This window comes from Kogia breviceps, chromosome 4 (genome assembly GCF_026419965.1).
Source record: "Kogia breviceps isolate mKogBre1 chromosome 4, mKogBre1 haplotype 1, whole genome shotgun sequence".
Classification (NCBI taxonomy): domain Eukaryota; kingdom Metazoa; phylum Chordata; class Mammalia; order Artiodactyla; family Physeteridae; genus Kogia; species Kogia breviceps.
The window spans coordinates 180,438,360-180,453,156 of record NC_081313.1 but is presented as its reverse complement, the minus strand read 5'-3'; the positions used below and the strand labels follow the sequence as shown (position 1 = coordinate 180,453,156).

At 61.2% G+C, this 14,797-nt stretch overlaps 1 protein-coding gene across 8 annotated transcripts in view; it reads right to left on the bottom strand.

Moving 5' to 3' along the window:
• Positions 1–7,909: 7,909 nt before the first annotated feature.
• Positions 7,910–14,797, bottom strand: part of NFIC (nuclear factor I C) — a 62,989-nt gene continuing 56,101 nt past the window's right edge. For 2 of the 8 annotated variants that reach the window (XM_067033137.1, XM_059060043.2), the window contains exons 9-11: positions 14,405–14,552; positions 12,316–12,401; positions 7,910–8,172 (exon numbers count right to left, since the gene is read on the bottom strand). In XM_067033137.1, coding sequence (XP_066889238.1) covers positions 8,155–8,172; positions 12,316–12,401; positions 14,405–14,552 — 252 coding nt within the window. In that variant the 3' untranslated portion in view covers positions 7,910–8,154. The remainder of the gene's footprint in view (positions 8,173–12,315; positions 12,402–14,404; positions 14,553–14,797) is intronic. The other 6 variants (XM_067033138.1, XM_059060045.2, XM_059060042.2 and 3 more) reach the window with 3 other exon arrangements.

The following is a 14,797-nucleotide window of genomic DNA, read 5'->3' as shown; positions in this document are numbered from 1 at the left end:
CCCCAGGATGAATCTCCAGCCCCTGGCTGAACCCTCCATCCCAAATGAACGCCCACCCCCGGAATGAGCCCCCCACCCAAGATGAGATCCCCACCCCGCAAAGAAGCTCCTCCTAGAGCTCCCCTTCCACCCCTCCGCCCGGAGAGACGGGCTGTGGGGATGCGGGTCAGCTGACCCCTCCATCCGGGACCCGCTTTCAGGGTCCAGGTCCTAGGTCCTTCCACAAGGGGGCGCCAGAACCTCGCCGCTGAGCGCAGAAGAGCCCGCCCCGGTTGGGGGTGGGGCATGGGAAGGGTACGTGTCCATCTTGGGGGGGGGTCTCGGACTCCACCCCTGGCCCCCAACGATTGTGTCTTATGGCGCACCGCACCGCACCTGGGTCCCTCTCCGTGCGTCTTGCTTCGCTTCGTGCCTCGGTTTCCCCGCCAGTGAAAGGGGATATAAACGTCCTTCCCGGGGAGGCTTGTGGGTAGGATGGAAGGAGCCTGTGCAGCGGAGAGCTTTGACTGCACGTCTTGGGGGTCCCTGGGGGACTTGGAATGGGGGCCAGGATGGGGGACAAGGTTTCAGACCCCAGCCTCCAAGGAGGAGAAGTGACTGCCTCTCACATCCATGATGCTTCCCTGACCCCAGCCTTTGAGGAGCCCCTGTGGCTTCGGGGTAGGAGCTGGACATGGATACTGCCAGCTCTGGGTGGTCAGGGGTGGTGTGGAAGAGACTGGGGTGCTGGGGTGCTAAGATGGCTAGCAGGGGCTCTGCCCAGGCAGGTAGAGAGGGCTTTCTGGAGGAGAGGGTATTGGCACCAAGTTGCCCTGCCCTACCTCTACTCACTGCCCTCCAGAGCTCCGAGCTCCCACCTCCCTCCTGGGGTAAAAGCCCAAGTTTTCCCCGTGGCCCACAAGGCCGTGCACGGCCTGCCCTGCCCCCTCCCTGCCCTCCCCTCCTCCCTCTCTCCCCCTCGCTCACTCCACTCCAGACACACAGGCCTCCTTAGTGTTCCTCCAACACACCAGGCATGGTGCTGCCCCAGGGCCTTTGCATGGGCTGTGCCCTCTGCCTGGAAAACTCTTCTGCCAGATTTTCAGGGGGCTGTTTCTCTCCCTCTATTCAAATCTCTGTTTAAACATTACTTCCTCATGTAAGGGTGAATCCCCTATCCCTTATTCTGCTTCATTTGTCTCCTTGGCACTTACGTCCTCCGAAATTTACTTATTTTTATTGTTTACTGTCCATTTTCCCAATTTGGAACTGTAAGTGCCATGAAGACAGATCATCTGGGGTGTTTTTTTGTTTCCCACCGTGTCCCCAGTACTTGGTACCCAGCAGGTACTCAGGAAATCTTTGCTGAATGAATGGGAGTTTGCTAGGTGGAAAAGAAAAAAAAAGAGGGAAGGCATTCTGTGCATTTTTGGAGCACCAAGTGTGTGCCAGGCTCTGTCCTTGGAGCCAGGTAGGAGGTGGAGTTCCCTGTGCCTGGCACAGAGCAGGTGCTCCATAGATGCCCATGGAATTTGTTGATCAAAGGCTCTGGGAGAATCCCGGGACTGGTTTCCTGAGGCCGCCTGCCCTCCAGCCTCTTCCCTTCACTTTGGTACAGGACGCAGAACAGCCCGAATGGAACACAGAAAGGAGGACCCAAGACAGCTAGAAAGAGTCGAAGCATAGCTTGTTTAATTTTTATACATTTTTTCTTTTTTTTGCCTTTTATTGAATCTTTTATGGAACCCCCTTTTTCATTTTTTCTTTTCTTTTCTTTTCTTTTTTTTTTTTTTTTTGCATAGGGAAACAAACAAAATAATAACAGCCAGAGTCACTTTCTGTAAATGGTACTTAGGTAGGCGCGTCGGCGGAAACCAAAATGACTGCGTAATATACAAGGTTATGATCGGAGTATGATGTGAGGGCGCAGGGCAGGGGAGCCGGGCAAGGAGAAGGCTGGGCCTGGGTCTGCTCAGATGTCCCCTTGTCCCCCATCCTGTCCCCACCTTGGAGAGGAGGAGGAGGAGGGCAGTGAGCCCGGCCCGAACCTTCTCCCAACACTCCCAACATGGGTTCATGAGCATGGGGTGTGTGCGTGTGTGTGTGTGTGTGCGCGTGCGTGCGCGGGGTGTGTTGTATCCGGTGTGTGTGGCAGCAAGCGAGAAGCAGAGTAAACTATCCTGGTAATATCGGTAAAATACAAAATGGGGGAAAAAAAACCCTCAAAAAACATCTCAGAGGGAAAAGGAACTTAACAGCAACACCACCAAAAATTTTAGAAAGAAAGAAGAAAAGAGAGAAAGAAGGAAAGAAAATTCAGAGAGGAAAATGGGTCCTTCTCCCCTCTCTCTGTCGTCCCTCCCCCCCCACGACACGTGTTCTGTCCGTCAGACAGGGCTTGTCCCGCCCCCATGTGCGGCCCTGGGGGGTGGGAGGGCGACAGGTTGGGGGTAGGGGCCAGGACCCCTGGATGCGAAGGGGCTTTGGTTTCAGGGGACCTGGCTGGGGCCCAAGATTGGGAGGATGGGATGTTGATGCATTTTTGGGAATGGGCTTTGGGGGCTCACCACCAGAGGGGGGGGCTGAGGTAGCTCCTGTCCCTTTTCCAGTGGGTCCCCTTCTAGCCAGGTGGCACGAAGGCAGGGCTGTAGGGAGGGTGGGAGCTTGGGGGGTGTGGGACTTCCTTCCTCTCCTGGAGCCCTTATTCCTGTTGGATCCCACCTCCTTTCCTGAGGCCTAGGGGACCCCCAGGGACTGGGGGAGGAGAACCCCAAAGCCACACCAGCAGACATGTGAGGCACTGCTTGGAAAAGTCTGTTTTGGTATCGCTGGCAACAAGTCCTGCTGGGATTGCTCTGGGTCTGTCTCCCTGCCTTGCCCGGGGAAGGGGCCGGGGCGGGGGGTAGTGGGGGCCTCTGGGGCCAGCTCGGACCCCACGCACTCTGAAACGCTTAGGGATACGTGGATGGCGGAGAGGTGGTGTCAGTGTGGAGATGAGACCCTCAGGAAGTGTCCAAGGCGGCGGAAACAGGGAAAGATGGGAGGATGCAGGGGGTGCTGGATCTGAGGCTGGATCTCTGGAACCGCTTGCCTATCACCCTCCCTCCCCCCCCCCGCCCCACAGAAAAGTAAAAATCAGGGTCTCAGAGAAAGGATCCAGGACAAAATAAAAAGTAGCCACTGTATAATCCGTATTATGAGAAAAGAATTCCAAAATTATACACACATATATATATATAATGTATAGTATAGCCCTACGCTGGAGGTCAAAGTACCGTCAGAGAAGCCAGAAGAGGGGTGTGTGTGTGTGTGTGGGGGGGTCCTGTGTGCTGTCTCTTCCAGGGGGCTGGACGGTTGCTCCGGGGCCCCGGGATCCTGCCTCACTGGCCGCCGTGCAGCCAAATCTGCTTGCTCTTGAACACTGCTGTCTCTGGGGACAGAGAGAAAGTTCCGGAGCAGGGAGGGGGATGCTGAGGCTGAAACTGCTGCTTAGGGAGCCGCAGCAGCCCCCCCCACCCCGCCCCACGTCTCCTCTGAGGTTCCTTTCCGGTCTGATTGTCTAGCTCAGGGTGGGAATCTGGGCTCAGAACTCGGCCAGAACTGGGGTTCCAGACCTGGGCACGGGGCACCCCGGACCCCCGCCCCAGTCAGATAGGGCCAGGTCAGCTTGACGTCTCCACACCACCCTCTCCACCCAGGTTGGGGTCCGGTGCCCTCCCTCATCCAAAGAGAGGGATGGGGGCAATATGCATATAGCGGGGAGGTCTCCTTAGTCTCTTCCACAGCAAGGGCTGGACCCCAAGGTCAGGCTGGGGGACTCCGTCTGGAATGAACAATGGGCCAGCGGGCCGCAGGTTTGAGATGTCAGTTTCATCTATGTTCAAACAACAACAACACCACCCAACCCCCTGCCGGCCCCGCCTCACGGGGGCATCGACCCAAAGTGCAAAGGCAGGTGAGCCGGCGGGTTCCTAGTGTTTCTGCCTAATCCTGACGCACAGCTGGGGGCGAGGAAGGGTGGAGCTGTGGGGCCCGGGGTGCTGTGGAGTGCAGGCCGTGAGTGACAAGGTGGTCCCGGTGAAGCCCCTGGGGGAGGGGTCCTGCGGGGATGGGCCATCCACTCCCTGTACCACCGGCTGCTCCCAATTCCCTGGGGCGGACGGGCGACCAAAACCAGAAATCAGCCCCCGTGGAAACCCACAAGCATGGCCTTGGGCTCTCAGGCCAAAGGGCAGTTCTCAAGGGCAGTGTCAAGGCCCAGCTGAGGCCGCGGTCTGGGCTCTCCCTCTGGCCCCTGGGGCTTGCTGAGGTGACTTTTCGAAAGAAAACATGACATGAGCGTGTGGTGGTGGATGAAAGCCCGGGCCTGTCTGCAAGGCCCCGACCGGCTCTGGAGACAATTCTAAAGTCTGAGGTGGTGGCCGGGGAATGAATGGGGACCGTCTGCCCCGTGGATCCCCAGGGGAGATGTCTGAGGGGCCTGGGGACGGCCAGCCAGAGGTGGCGAGGTTGGAGGACCCGGCCCTTTGGTCCTCCTGCCTGAACACCCCACTAACTGCTACTGTCTCAGCTTTGGTTGAGTGAAAGGCAAAGGAAATTGGGGGAAAGAGAGAGAGAGAGAGAGAGAGAGAGAGAAGGAAGGAAGGAAAATACGAGAAAATAAAACCGAGGAGAAGACAACAGCACGGCCAGCCCCCTGCCCACCCCTGCCAAGGCCTGGGACGCTGTGCCCCCAGCTGCCCCTGCCCCCTGGCCCCTCGGCCGGGCCTCCGATGGCTGAACTAGACCTACAGGTACAGACAGACAAATATTGCATATATTGGGTTCGGTTTTTGTCTTTTTGTTTGTTTCACACCAGACCCCCCTCCACAGTTAACAGCTGGAAGACGTAGTAGAACTGGGTGGGAGAGCAGGAGGCTCTCTTGCCACCCAAGGCCAGTCTCCAGGGGTGGGGTGGGGTGGGTCCTTTGGCAAGAAGGCGGGGGGGCTGCACAGGGGGAGAAGGGGCTGGGGGCGGGACAGCGATTTGACCCTGAGCCGGGGAGGGGGGGACGCCAGCCTGCGGGAGAGGTGGGACGGGGGGGGGGAGTCTGGCTGTCGGCAGGGCGGCTGCCCCACGGGCGGACTGCGTGAGTCGCGAGTGCATGCGTGGCGTCTGGGGGGCTGGCCTGTGGCCCGGTGAGGGGAGAAGCCCTTGCCCGGTGTCAGGGGACACCCCTGAGGTCTGTCCGCCAGCCTCTGTGGGCAGGGGATTCAGAAACAACCCCTCTGGAGACCGAGGGTGGGGCTGGGGGGGGTCGCAGAGCACCAGGGGGCACCCCCAATGCAGCAGGAGACATGGAGACGCGGCCAAGGGTGGGCTGGGGGTAGGGCAAACCATGGGGCGATTGTTCCGTGGATTGCTTTTTTTTCAGCGATGTGATTTTTTTTTAAGCAATGTGATTTTTTTTTTAATTCTTAATTTTTTTTTTTTTACAAATAGAAATACATCCCTTTTCAATTTTTACTTTTTATTTCATGTCATTGCTTTGTCTTTTTTTTTTTTTTTAACTACACGAGCAGTGCATGCAGCTATCTGTGTGCGCTGATATTGTTTAAAGGTAATACTTATTTTTGGAAGGCAAGGCACATCATGTGATAGAAAATTTCGTGCAAATTAGGAAACATGGAATTTTTTTTAAGGTTTTTTTTTTTTTTTGTATCTTTTTTTTTTTTCTTTTAAAGAGGAGGAGGGGGGGGCTGGAGGAGGGCTGGGGGAGGGAGATAGAGCCAGTATCATTCGCCATGCAGTTTCAGCCGCCGCGAGCTGACGCCAGGAGCCAGGTCACAGGAATCCTCGACTAAGCACCATGCAAAGTTAGGTAGCTGGGGGCTGCCAGGTGCCCCCTCCCCTCCCCCACCTACCCGCACCCTAAGGTTCCCGGCTGAGAAGCTTCCGGATACCCCAACTACACAACCCCCTGCTCTCCTGGAGAGCGGCCCATGCTTTGGTCCCCAATAGCCACCCGGTGGAGGGGCCCTGGGGACAGAGGGACGGACCAAGGGTTCTTGAACCCCTCGGGACAGCGGGAGTGGGGCTGGTGGGGAAGGGTCAGGGGGGGAGGGGTCGTTTCTCTTTATGATCGAGTGGGTTCGCCAAGCCCCCTGGGCTGGTTTGGGAGAAGGAAAGTCTGGTGTCTGGGGAGGTGGGGGGAGGCTGGCCGGGCCCAGGGCACCGGGGTTTCACCGGGAGAGGGAGGGGGGGGCCAGGCTGGGAGCAGGTGAAGCGGAGGCCTGCCCAGGGCCATGGCTTTGGCCTGGGCCCAGGGATGGAGGTCAGGATTCCCCAGCGCCAGGCATGGAGGAGGCCAGTTGGGGCTCTGACAGATGGGCCAGGAGGGGTCCTTGTGTTTGGGCCCGGTGACCCTAGAACACCTAACACCCCCTCCCAGGCTCCCCACCTAAGACGGCCATCCCGGGGCGGAGGCATGGATGGGACCAGGCAGCTGGGGTGAGGGGCACCCGGTGGCCCCAGGTTTAGTGTTTTTGGAGCGGCTCAACGGAAAATGTTTAGCAGATGGGAGGCCCCCTACAAGGCTGAAGGGAGCCCGGAGGCGCTGACCCTCCCTGCTCCCAGCCAGAGCCCCCCGCCCTGTCCAGGCACACGTGGACTGCACCCGGCCTGGCCTTCTCTCCTTCTGGCGGCCCAGCTGCGATGCACCTCCCGGCTGTGCCCCACTTCGGCGGGGGGTGGGGGGATGAAAGTGCAAACCGTGGTCCCCCTTTGGGCCGGGAGGCACCAGGGAGGGGGTGTCGCTCCAGGATGTAAGGCACTGGCAGAGGAGGCGTTGGCGGGGGGCACACCGCCTTCCCCAGATCCCACCCCCGTGCCCCACTACGGCAGGACGCTGGGGGGATGCCCAGCTCTGCCCCTCGGGCCCACTGGGCGGGGTCCCATCGCTCTAGCTCTGAAGGGGGCATAGCAATGAGGGGTCAGCAACGGGAGGGGCCGGGTTGCGGGGGAGGAGGTTGGAGGATGCCCACGGCCACTCGCTTCCCAGCTGGACAAAGGGGAGGGGGGGCGGGCGGTAGGAATCAGGCACTTAAACCACTCGCTCTCACCTCCCACACCTCCATGGGCTAAGCGGGGTGCTGGGGCCCTCCCCATTCAGGGCTTGGGTGGATGGAGAGTCCAGAGCAGCCCAGGGCCCCTCCGCTCCACCGCCCCCAGCCCCTTCCTCGGAAAGTGCATTTCTTACAGTGTGTGCAACGCAGGGCCCTCCCCCGGGGGCTGGGGTGCGCTAGGGTGGCCTCCTATGCCTGGGGGTGGGGGTGGGGGGCGGGCTGGGGGTCATTTGCATAGAGATGTCTCCCAAACCGGGCCGGCGCGCGGGGCTTCACCAAAGACCGAGTCCCCGGCGCGCTCTGGGGTGGGTGGGGGGCGGCGGAGACGTCCACAACCGCGGGGCACTCCTGAGAGAGTATTGGCCATGCGTCCTTGTCCCCCGGCGATGCCCCGGGTCTCCCCACAACCCTCTTCTGCCCCCGTCGCACCCCTGCCCACCCCAGCCTCCGCGGTGGCCTCTGCTGCCTGCCGCCGGGGTCCTCGCCGGCCCCCCGGCGGCTGCCTCCCCACTTGGCAAACACTGTCCCGGTGGCAGTGGCGATGGGGGCGCGCGGGAGAGGTGGCCTCGCTGGGTGTCCTGCCCCGTCGGCCGGGCACGGGCACCAGGCTGCGCTCACCTGGTCCAGGGCGGAGGTGGGGGCAGCCAGCCCTCCCAGAGCAGCAGCGAGAGGAGATGAATAACTTACGACGCCCCGAGCGCCCGCTCCCAGGGGCGGTGGGGCCTGGCCCTCCGGTCCGGTCCGTCCGGCCGCGGCATCCCGAGAGTCCGAAGCGTTGCCATCTTTACCTTTTATCTTCTTGGTTGGGTGGGTTTATCTTTATGTGTGGTTTTCTTTTTTTTTTTTTTTTCCCCGTTTGTCTTTTTTTTTTTTTCTCCTTTTTTTTTTTTTTCTTTTTTCTTTTCCTCCTGTGTGTTATGTGTCTGTGTGTTTTGTCTTTCGGCCGGGCTGGGAGTCAGCGGGGTGTTCTTGCTTGCTCTAGCTTGCCACCGAAAACGTGGGCCGGGGGCCGGCTGTGTGGCTCCCCGCGATTCCCGGGACGAAGGAGCAGGGCGTGGGAAGAAATCTTTCTTATCCCAGATACCAGGACTGGGCGGCCCGAGGGGGACACAGAGAAAGAGAAAGAGAGAGAAGGAGAGAGATGGGGGTCAGGCTCCGCCAGCCACTACCCATACCCACTGAGGCCCCCCTACCCCCTGGGACCCGGGACTTCTGTCTCCCCTATCCCAGACCTGGCATAACGTGCTGGATGTTTAGGGGCAAGTGACTTTGCCCCTAAACAGGGCTGCTAGATAAACCTCAGGATGTGCAGTGAAATCTGAATTCTAGATAAACTATGGATAAACTCGTTAATATAAGTCCATCTCATGCAACTTTGGGGATATACTTATGCTAAAAAAAAATTTTTTTAATCCTTTATCTGGAATTGAAATCTACCCGAGCATTCTGTGGTTTTGTTTGCTAAATCCAGCAACCTCACCCCCGCACCTTATTGCCCTGAGTATAAAACAGGGGAGGGGATCTGCCCACCTTGTCCGCAGAGGGTGACATTTTCCCATTTAACGGTTGCCCCAGAACCCCCATGAAAGAGGGACTACTGCCCCCCCAACCCCGTTTTGCAGTGAAGAAAACTGGGGCTCAGAGAGGTAAAGTAACTTGCCCAAGTCCACCAGCGTGGGAGGGGAGAAGGCAGAATTCGAACTCAGGCCTGAGAGGCCTCAGTCCTTGCCTGTCCCCCTGCCTGGGGCTGACCCCTTAGCTTGGCCTTTGAGGGGGTCATGACTCCCACTTTCCAGAGGGGGAGACTGAGGCTCCGGGTCAGGTGGCCAGGTCTGCACGGACAGCTCTGGCCTGGGTCTCCACGGGGAAGCCGCTGTACAGACCCTTCCCCTAGAAATGCATCCAATTCCCCTGTGTAGGGCGGGCCTGGGGGTAGGTAACCCCCATCCCCACCACGCTGGGGTCACAGCAGCGCTGCTCCCCTGCCCCCTGCTGTAAATCAATCGCACCCCCTCCAACCAGGCCACCCTGCGGCCGCTGTGCCATCCCATCGAACTGGCGCCATAGCTCCCAGCCCCCCACCTCCAGCCAAGTTCAAGTTCATCTTGGCCATTACCTCATGTCTGGTTTCCGTTGGCAACCAGACAGATTCTGGGCGTGACCCTCCCTGGTGGTGGCCAGCCTCCCCTAGGCCCTTCCTCCCTGCCTCCTCCCCTCCTAGGCTCTCTGCCCATAGCAGTCGGGGCGGGGGCACCCTCAACTCAACATCGTCCCCCATCAGCTGAGGGGGAGACAGGCTGCGCGGTGCCAGCAGTGAGGTCTGGGCTCTTCTGGCATCCCCCTGGCCTGGCTGGAGCCACCAGTGTGGCTTTGGGCATGTGGCTTAAATTCCTCTGGCCCTCGGTTTGCTCATCTGCTGAATGGGCGTGATGGGCAAAGAGCTTCCGGTGTAAAATGCTCAGCCGGGTGGACCCCTTCACACAGCGGAGGGGGCGGGGGTGTCAGAGCCCACAAGAGCCCCACCCTGGGGGCCAAAGTGATGGATGGCTCAGGACTGGGGGGACTGATGGTGAGAGATGGGGGTGGAGGGGATGAGGAAGGTGGGCAATCGATCAGGGAGAGATCAACCGACACCGCCTGGGGGAGGGGCGCTGACTGGGGGAGAGGATACTGCTCAGGGGGCAAGGCACTGACCGCGGGGAAGGCAGGGGATGGAAGGGCAGGTGGTGCGGGGAGAGAAGCCGCTGCAGGCTGGGGGGCAGGGGCCGGGGGTGGGGGCAGAGGAGAGCCAAGCTGCTGGGAGTGATGAAGGCGGAGCAAGTGCTGACTGGGCCAGAAAGGAGAGGCCTCTGGGCTCTGAGCCCTTTGCACAGGGGCTCCAAGAAGGGGGAGCGGGTCTCACGGCCCCTTCCTCCCCGCCTTCCCTCCCTCTGGGGTCTGCCGGGGCGGGGGCCTGAACCCACTGGGGGACCTGGGCGCCCTTAGTCCAGGGACCCGTGGTCCTGCCTGCGTGGTGCTGGCGGGGTCCTCCACCAGGGCCAGTTGGGGGGCCTCGCCTTTCCCATAAGCCTTGAGGTCTCTCATCCTTCTGTCACCTTCCGTGCCACCCTCCCCCACCAGCCCCACAAAGTCCTTTCCAACTGCCAGGCCTGGCTGTGTTCCTCCCTCCCTCTCATCCCTTCAGTGGCTCCCTTTGGCCCCCAGGCCAAAGCCCACATTTGAGGTCTTCCACATTCAGGCTGTCTCCCCATCATTTCCAGCCTGGACACCCTACTCTACATGACACCAGGCTCTTACCCCTCCCCACCCAGGCAGGGCCCTGGATGCGCCCCCCGACCCCCAGGCTCCTCCACAGCCCCAGATCCACTCTCTCTGGGTCCCCAGCGGGGCCTGCTGGCCAAGGTGGGTGGTGACCAAAGGTGCCCCCCTCCCCGGCACCTTGCTTCCCCCGCCTTGCAGGCCATTGGCTCCGGGTGGTCCCCCGTCCCCCCACGCAGGGGTTGACAATGGGGTGGGGGGGAGGCTGGGGAAGGGTTAAGGGGCCAGGGCCCCCTCCCTGTCACTTTTATTAGCTTTGCTTTCTGCAGCAATTAGGACATTCCCAGCCTCCAGCGGGGAGGGCTGTCAGGTGGGGGTGGGAGAGGAAACGCCTGGCTCCCTGAGCACCGGGGGGCAGGGGTGTCTAGGCCGGGACAGAACCCAAAACCCGAGGCGGGGAATCCTGGGGCCACCCCAGCTCAGTGGGTGACCCTGACCAAGTGACCCCCCCTGTCTGGATCCTGGCTGGGGCTCTGTAAAGCAGGACGCTTATATTTTGGGTGTGCGAGGGTGTGTGGGGTGGTCTTGGCCTTTCAGTGCCCTTTCTGGATTAAACTGGTCCCCTAATGCTCCAGACCCTTCGAAGACTCCCAGGAGGTGCCCAAGGCCAGAAGAAGAGACTGAGGTTCAGAGCTCCCCCCAGGTAGCCCTGGTGCCCTGACCCCAGCACCCCCAGCTAAAGTCTGGGCAGGGAGGGAGGGGTATAGCCAGGTCCTGCCCACCCACTCTGTGCCCCTGAGCCGCCAGCAGCAACCCGGCCAGCCTCAGACGGTCGCCAGGGGTCCAGGCTGTGGTAGGAGGTTCCTTGGGCCTGGTCAGCGTGGCTGATTCTGGTCTCATCCTCATCTCTGGGGATGTGGCTACCAGGCCACCGACTCCCCCGCCCTCCCCATGAACTCCACTGCAGGGGATCCTCCCGAAGTGGCCTGAGGGTCCGAACCTGACCCCCGGGGACCCCACAAATCCTCATACTCTGTGGCTCTGGGGATTTGGAGATGCTGGGGAGCCCTGAAGAGGTTTCTCTGCGCGTCTGGGCCTCGGTGGGCCTGCACCAGCTGGTGCTGTCCTCTGGCTGTTTTATATCCCATGACCCCCTCCCCAACACGCACCAGGGAGCACGGCTCTGGGGTCCGGCCACCACCCTCGAACACCCCCTGCCAACGCACTCCCGGCTTGCACGCAACACAGATGTGGACCCCGGCCCAAAGGCGGGTGTCGGGGACACGTGGGCAGGGGCTGAGGCCACCTCCCACCCCGAGGGAAGCTGGGAGCCATGAGTCTCAGCTCCAGACCCATCAAGGCTCTGCGCTGCACTGCTGTGCAGCCTCAAGCAACTCACTCCTCCTCTCTGAGCCTCCGTGTCTCGTCCTCAGCCAGCCTCACGACCCCCACCCTGGTGCATACTCAGCTGCAGCGATGCTAACCCCGCCTCTGCCGCCCCACTCCCGCTTCGCAGGCTGGAGCCAGGGGTGGGGGCTTGCATGTCCTACCAGGAGGCCCCTCCCCCTGCCATGGGCTGCCTCACTTTCCCACCTGCCCCTGGTGTCCTGGGGTCCTCTGGCACCCCCTTCCTCCCTCTCCTGTGGTCCCTCCCTCTGGCCGGCGTGGGAGGGGATGAAGGCTGGGGGGTTGCAAGCCCGGGCTGACGCGCTGTGTGATCCTGGGCAAATCCCCTCGCCTCTGCAAGCCTCAGTCTTCCCATAGGTACAAACGGGGCCAGGGCGGTGAAAACCCCAGCCCCACAGCAGCTCTGCCAGGAGCGTCCCCTGGCAGGATTGGGGGCCATACCACGTCCCCGGGCGTGGGCTCGAGGCCCTGGAAGGGGCTGGGAGGCCGGCCTCTCCCTGCGCGCCCAGGCCGGCCCCTCTGCCCTGCCCCTCCCACCCCCCCACCAGCCGGCCTCTTGGCCCCTACCTGTGCCTGATAAATGCCCGTTGGATCCCTTGGTCCTAATCCCACAAAGGAACGGTTTGCAGGGGACGTGCCGGGCGTAGAGTAGGCTGCGGGGAGGAGAGAGACCGAAAGCCCGTTAGCGCGGGGGCGGCGCGGGAGCACCAGAGAGGGTGGCCGCTGCCCTGGGTCACACAGCCGGGCCTTCACACCCAGCACCCGGTGCCTCCGAGCTTGCCGCCCTCCCCCGATGGTCCAGGCACCCCGAAAAGCCCACGGTCTCGGGCCCCTGGGGTCACGCGGGCAGGCGTCTGCTGAGAGGGCAGGCGCAGGAGGAAAGTTTCATAATCCAGAAACCGCCTGTGAATTATTCAGAGTGTTCCACTGCCTGGTCCCTCCTGCTCCTGCGGCCTGCAACCCGCCGCGGGGGGGGCCATGAATTATTGAGGGCGTTTTATTTATTAATCTCCCTCCTGGAGAGGGCAGAGGGGAGGCTGCGTGTGTGCACATATATATATATATATATGATTATATTTTAATCGCACTGTGTTCTGCCAGTGAGTGAATGGTTCGCAACCCAGGCTGGGGAGGGGACGGGAGTGGCGGGAGGGTCCCCGTGTGGTCTCCACCAGAGCGCAGATAAGTGGGAGGTGGTGAGGCTTGGGGCGTTTGGGGGTGGGGGTGGGAAGCAGGCTGCACCTGCAGTTCAGAAGCCGGTGCAGGGGAAGGAGAAGAAATCCGCGTTTCTCCCTTGTCTATTAAGCGCCGCTGTAAGCCACGCACTGGGCACCATCCCATTTTAACCCTCGGCAGCCTCGACGCGGCGGACGTCATCGTTATGCCCATTTCGCAGATGAGAAAGCAGAGAGAGGAGGTGAAGACCGGCGCCGCGTGCCGACTCTGTCCTCTGCACCCGGCCTCCCGCTAAACGTCCTCCCTGACCTACTGCACTGACTCACTCGCCACCACCCTCTGGTGACTCTCCCATTTTGCGGCTGAGAAAACTGAGGCTCAGAGAGGGGAGGACATTTGCCTAAGGTTACACAGGGAGCGAGATGCAGGGGCAGGATTGCAACCCAGTGCCCTGCGCTCCGTCACGGTGTTTGGAGAAAGCCCGTCTGCACGTGAGGCTGCCCCGGGTCTCGGCAGGCAGTAGATGCCGGGGAAGAAATACTGGGGTGCTGCATGCGGGGAGGGGGTCCGATGGGGCCCGGATGGAAGGGCTGGCCCCTCCTGCTTGGGTGGGGTAAAGAATCTCATCTGGGGAGCAAGGGAGAGAGAGACACCCAAAGAGGAAGGGGGTTTAGGGAGAGGCCGGGGGCAGAGCCACCACTGATGGGGTAGATAGACCCCAGGATGGGGATTCTAGGAACCTCTTCCCAGCCTGGAGCAGCCCTGGACTGGGGTGGTAGGTGGCGGTGGGGGGGAGAGGTGCCCTGGGGGCTGGCAAGCCGTAATCTGGAGCCACATCCAGAGAGTGGAAAGTTCTAGAAGGTTAGGAGACCAAGCCAGGGCCTCCGACCAGGCTACCACCTGGACCCACATCCGGAGAGCAGAAAGTTGTAGAAGGCGAGGCAGCCAACCCAGGGCCTCCTGGGGTCAGGTGGGCAGGCAGGGTGCGTCCTGTCTAAAGATGTGGCCCAGCCCAGGTTACCAGCAGGAACAGGGCCCACTGGGGCCAGTTTCCCCGGAAAATCCGGAACTCTGGAATTTCTATGTGAGATGCCCTGATTTTAAAACCACCATCACCACAACAGATTCTCATTTTCCTCAGACAAAAGGCTTCTGGGGGCCGGGTCGGGCCCTCCCACCTCCAGTTTGAGATCTTCACCTACTGCCAGCTGCCTGTTGCACGGAAGAAGGTTTAGAGGCCCAGAGGGGGGACACGGGGGCCCCAGGCCACTCGGCCAACGGGGGCGGACCCCAGACTTGCCCCTGGCCATCCCCTCAGGCTGCCTTGGCCCTGTGTGGACCTGACCACGTGGGCCCCAGGCCTCCGTCTGGGGACCCACCAAACTCGCCGGTACCCACCGGGCTGGGCCTGAGACCCCGACCCCAGAGGCAGGGCCGGGGAGGGGAGGGGCCCCTCGGGGACACCTTCCCGGGTGCTTACAGGGCGAGGTCGGCGACGAGCTTCCTCCCTCGGAGGTGGGTTTGGTGGCGGGGGGGAGAGCCAGCCGCGGCAGCCCAGGGGGCGGGGGTGCCAGCATCTGAGCAGAAAGGCAGTGACTGGACATTTTGAGCTGGCCACTTCCATTTAACTGGGGGGAACAGAGAGACAGGTGGTTAAGGTGGCGGGTGCCCCCTCCGCCTCGGGCTGCCGTCCACCCCGGGGCTGTGGACCGGCCTGGTGGGCACGGCCAGGACGAGTTTGGTGGGTGCCCGGTGCTCGCCTGACCCCGCAGGCTTCCAGCATCCTGGGGTCGCCGTGCCTTCCCTGCCTCCGCAGCCGACTGTGTACCCACTTGCTTTCCTTCCACGCCTCCTAAACAGCACCGCTGGACCT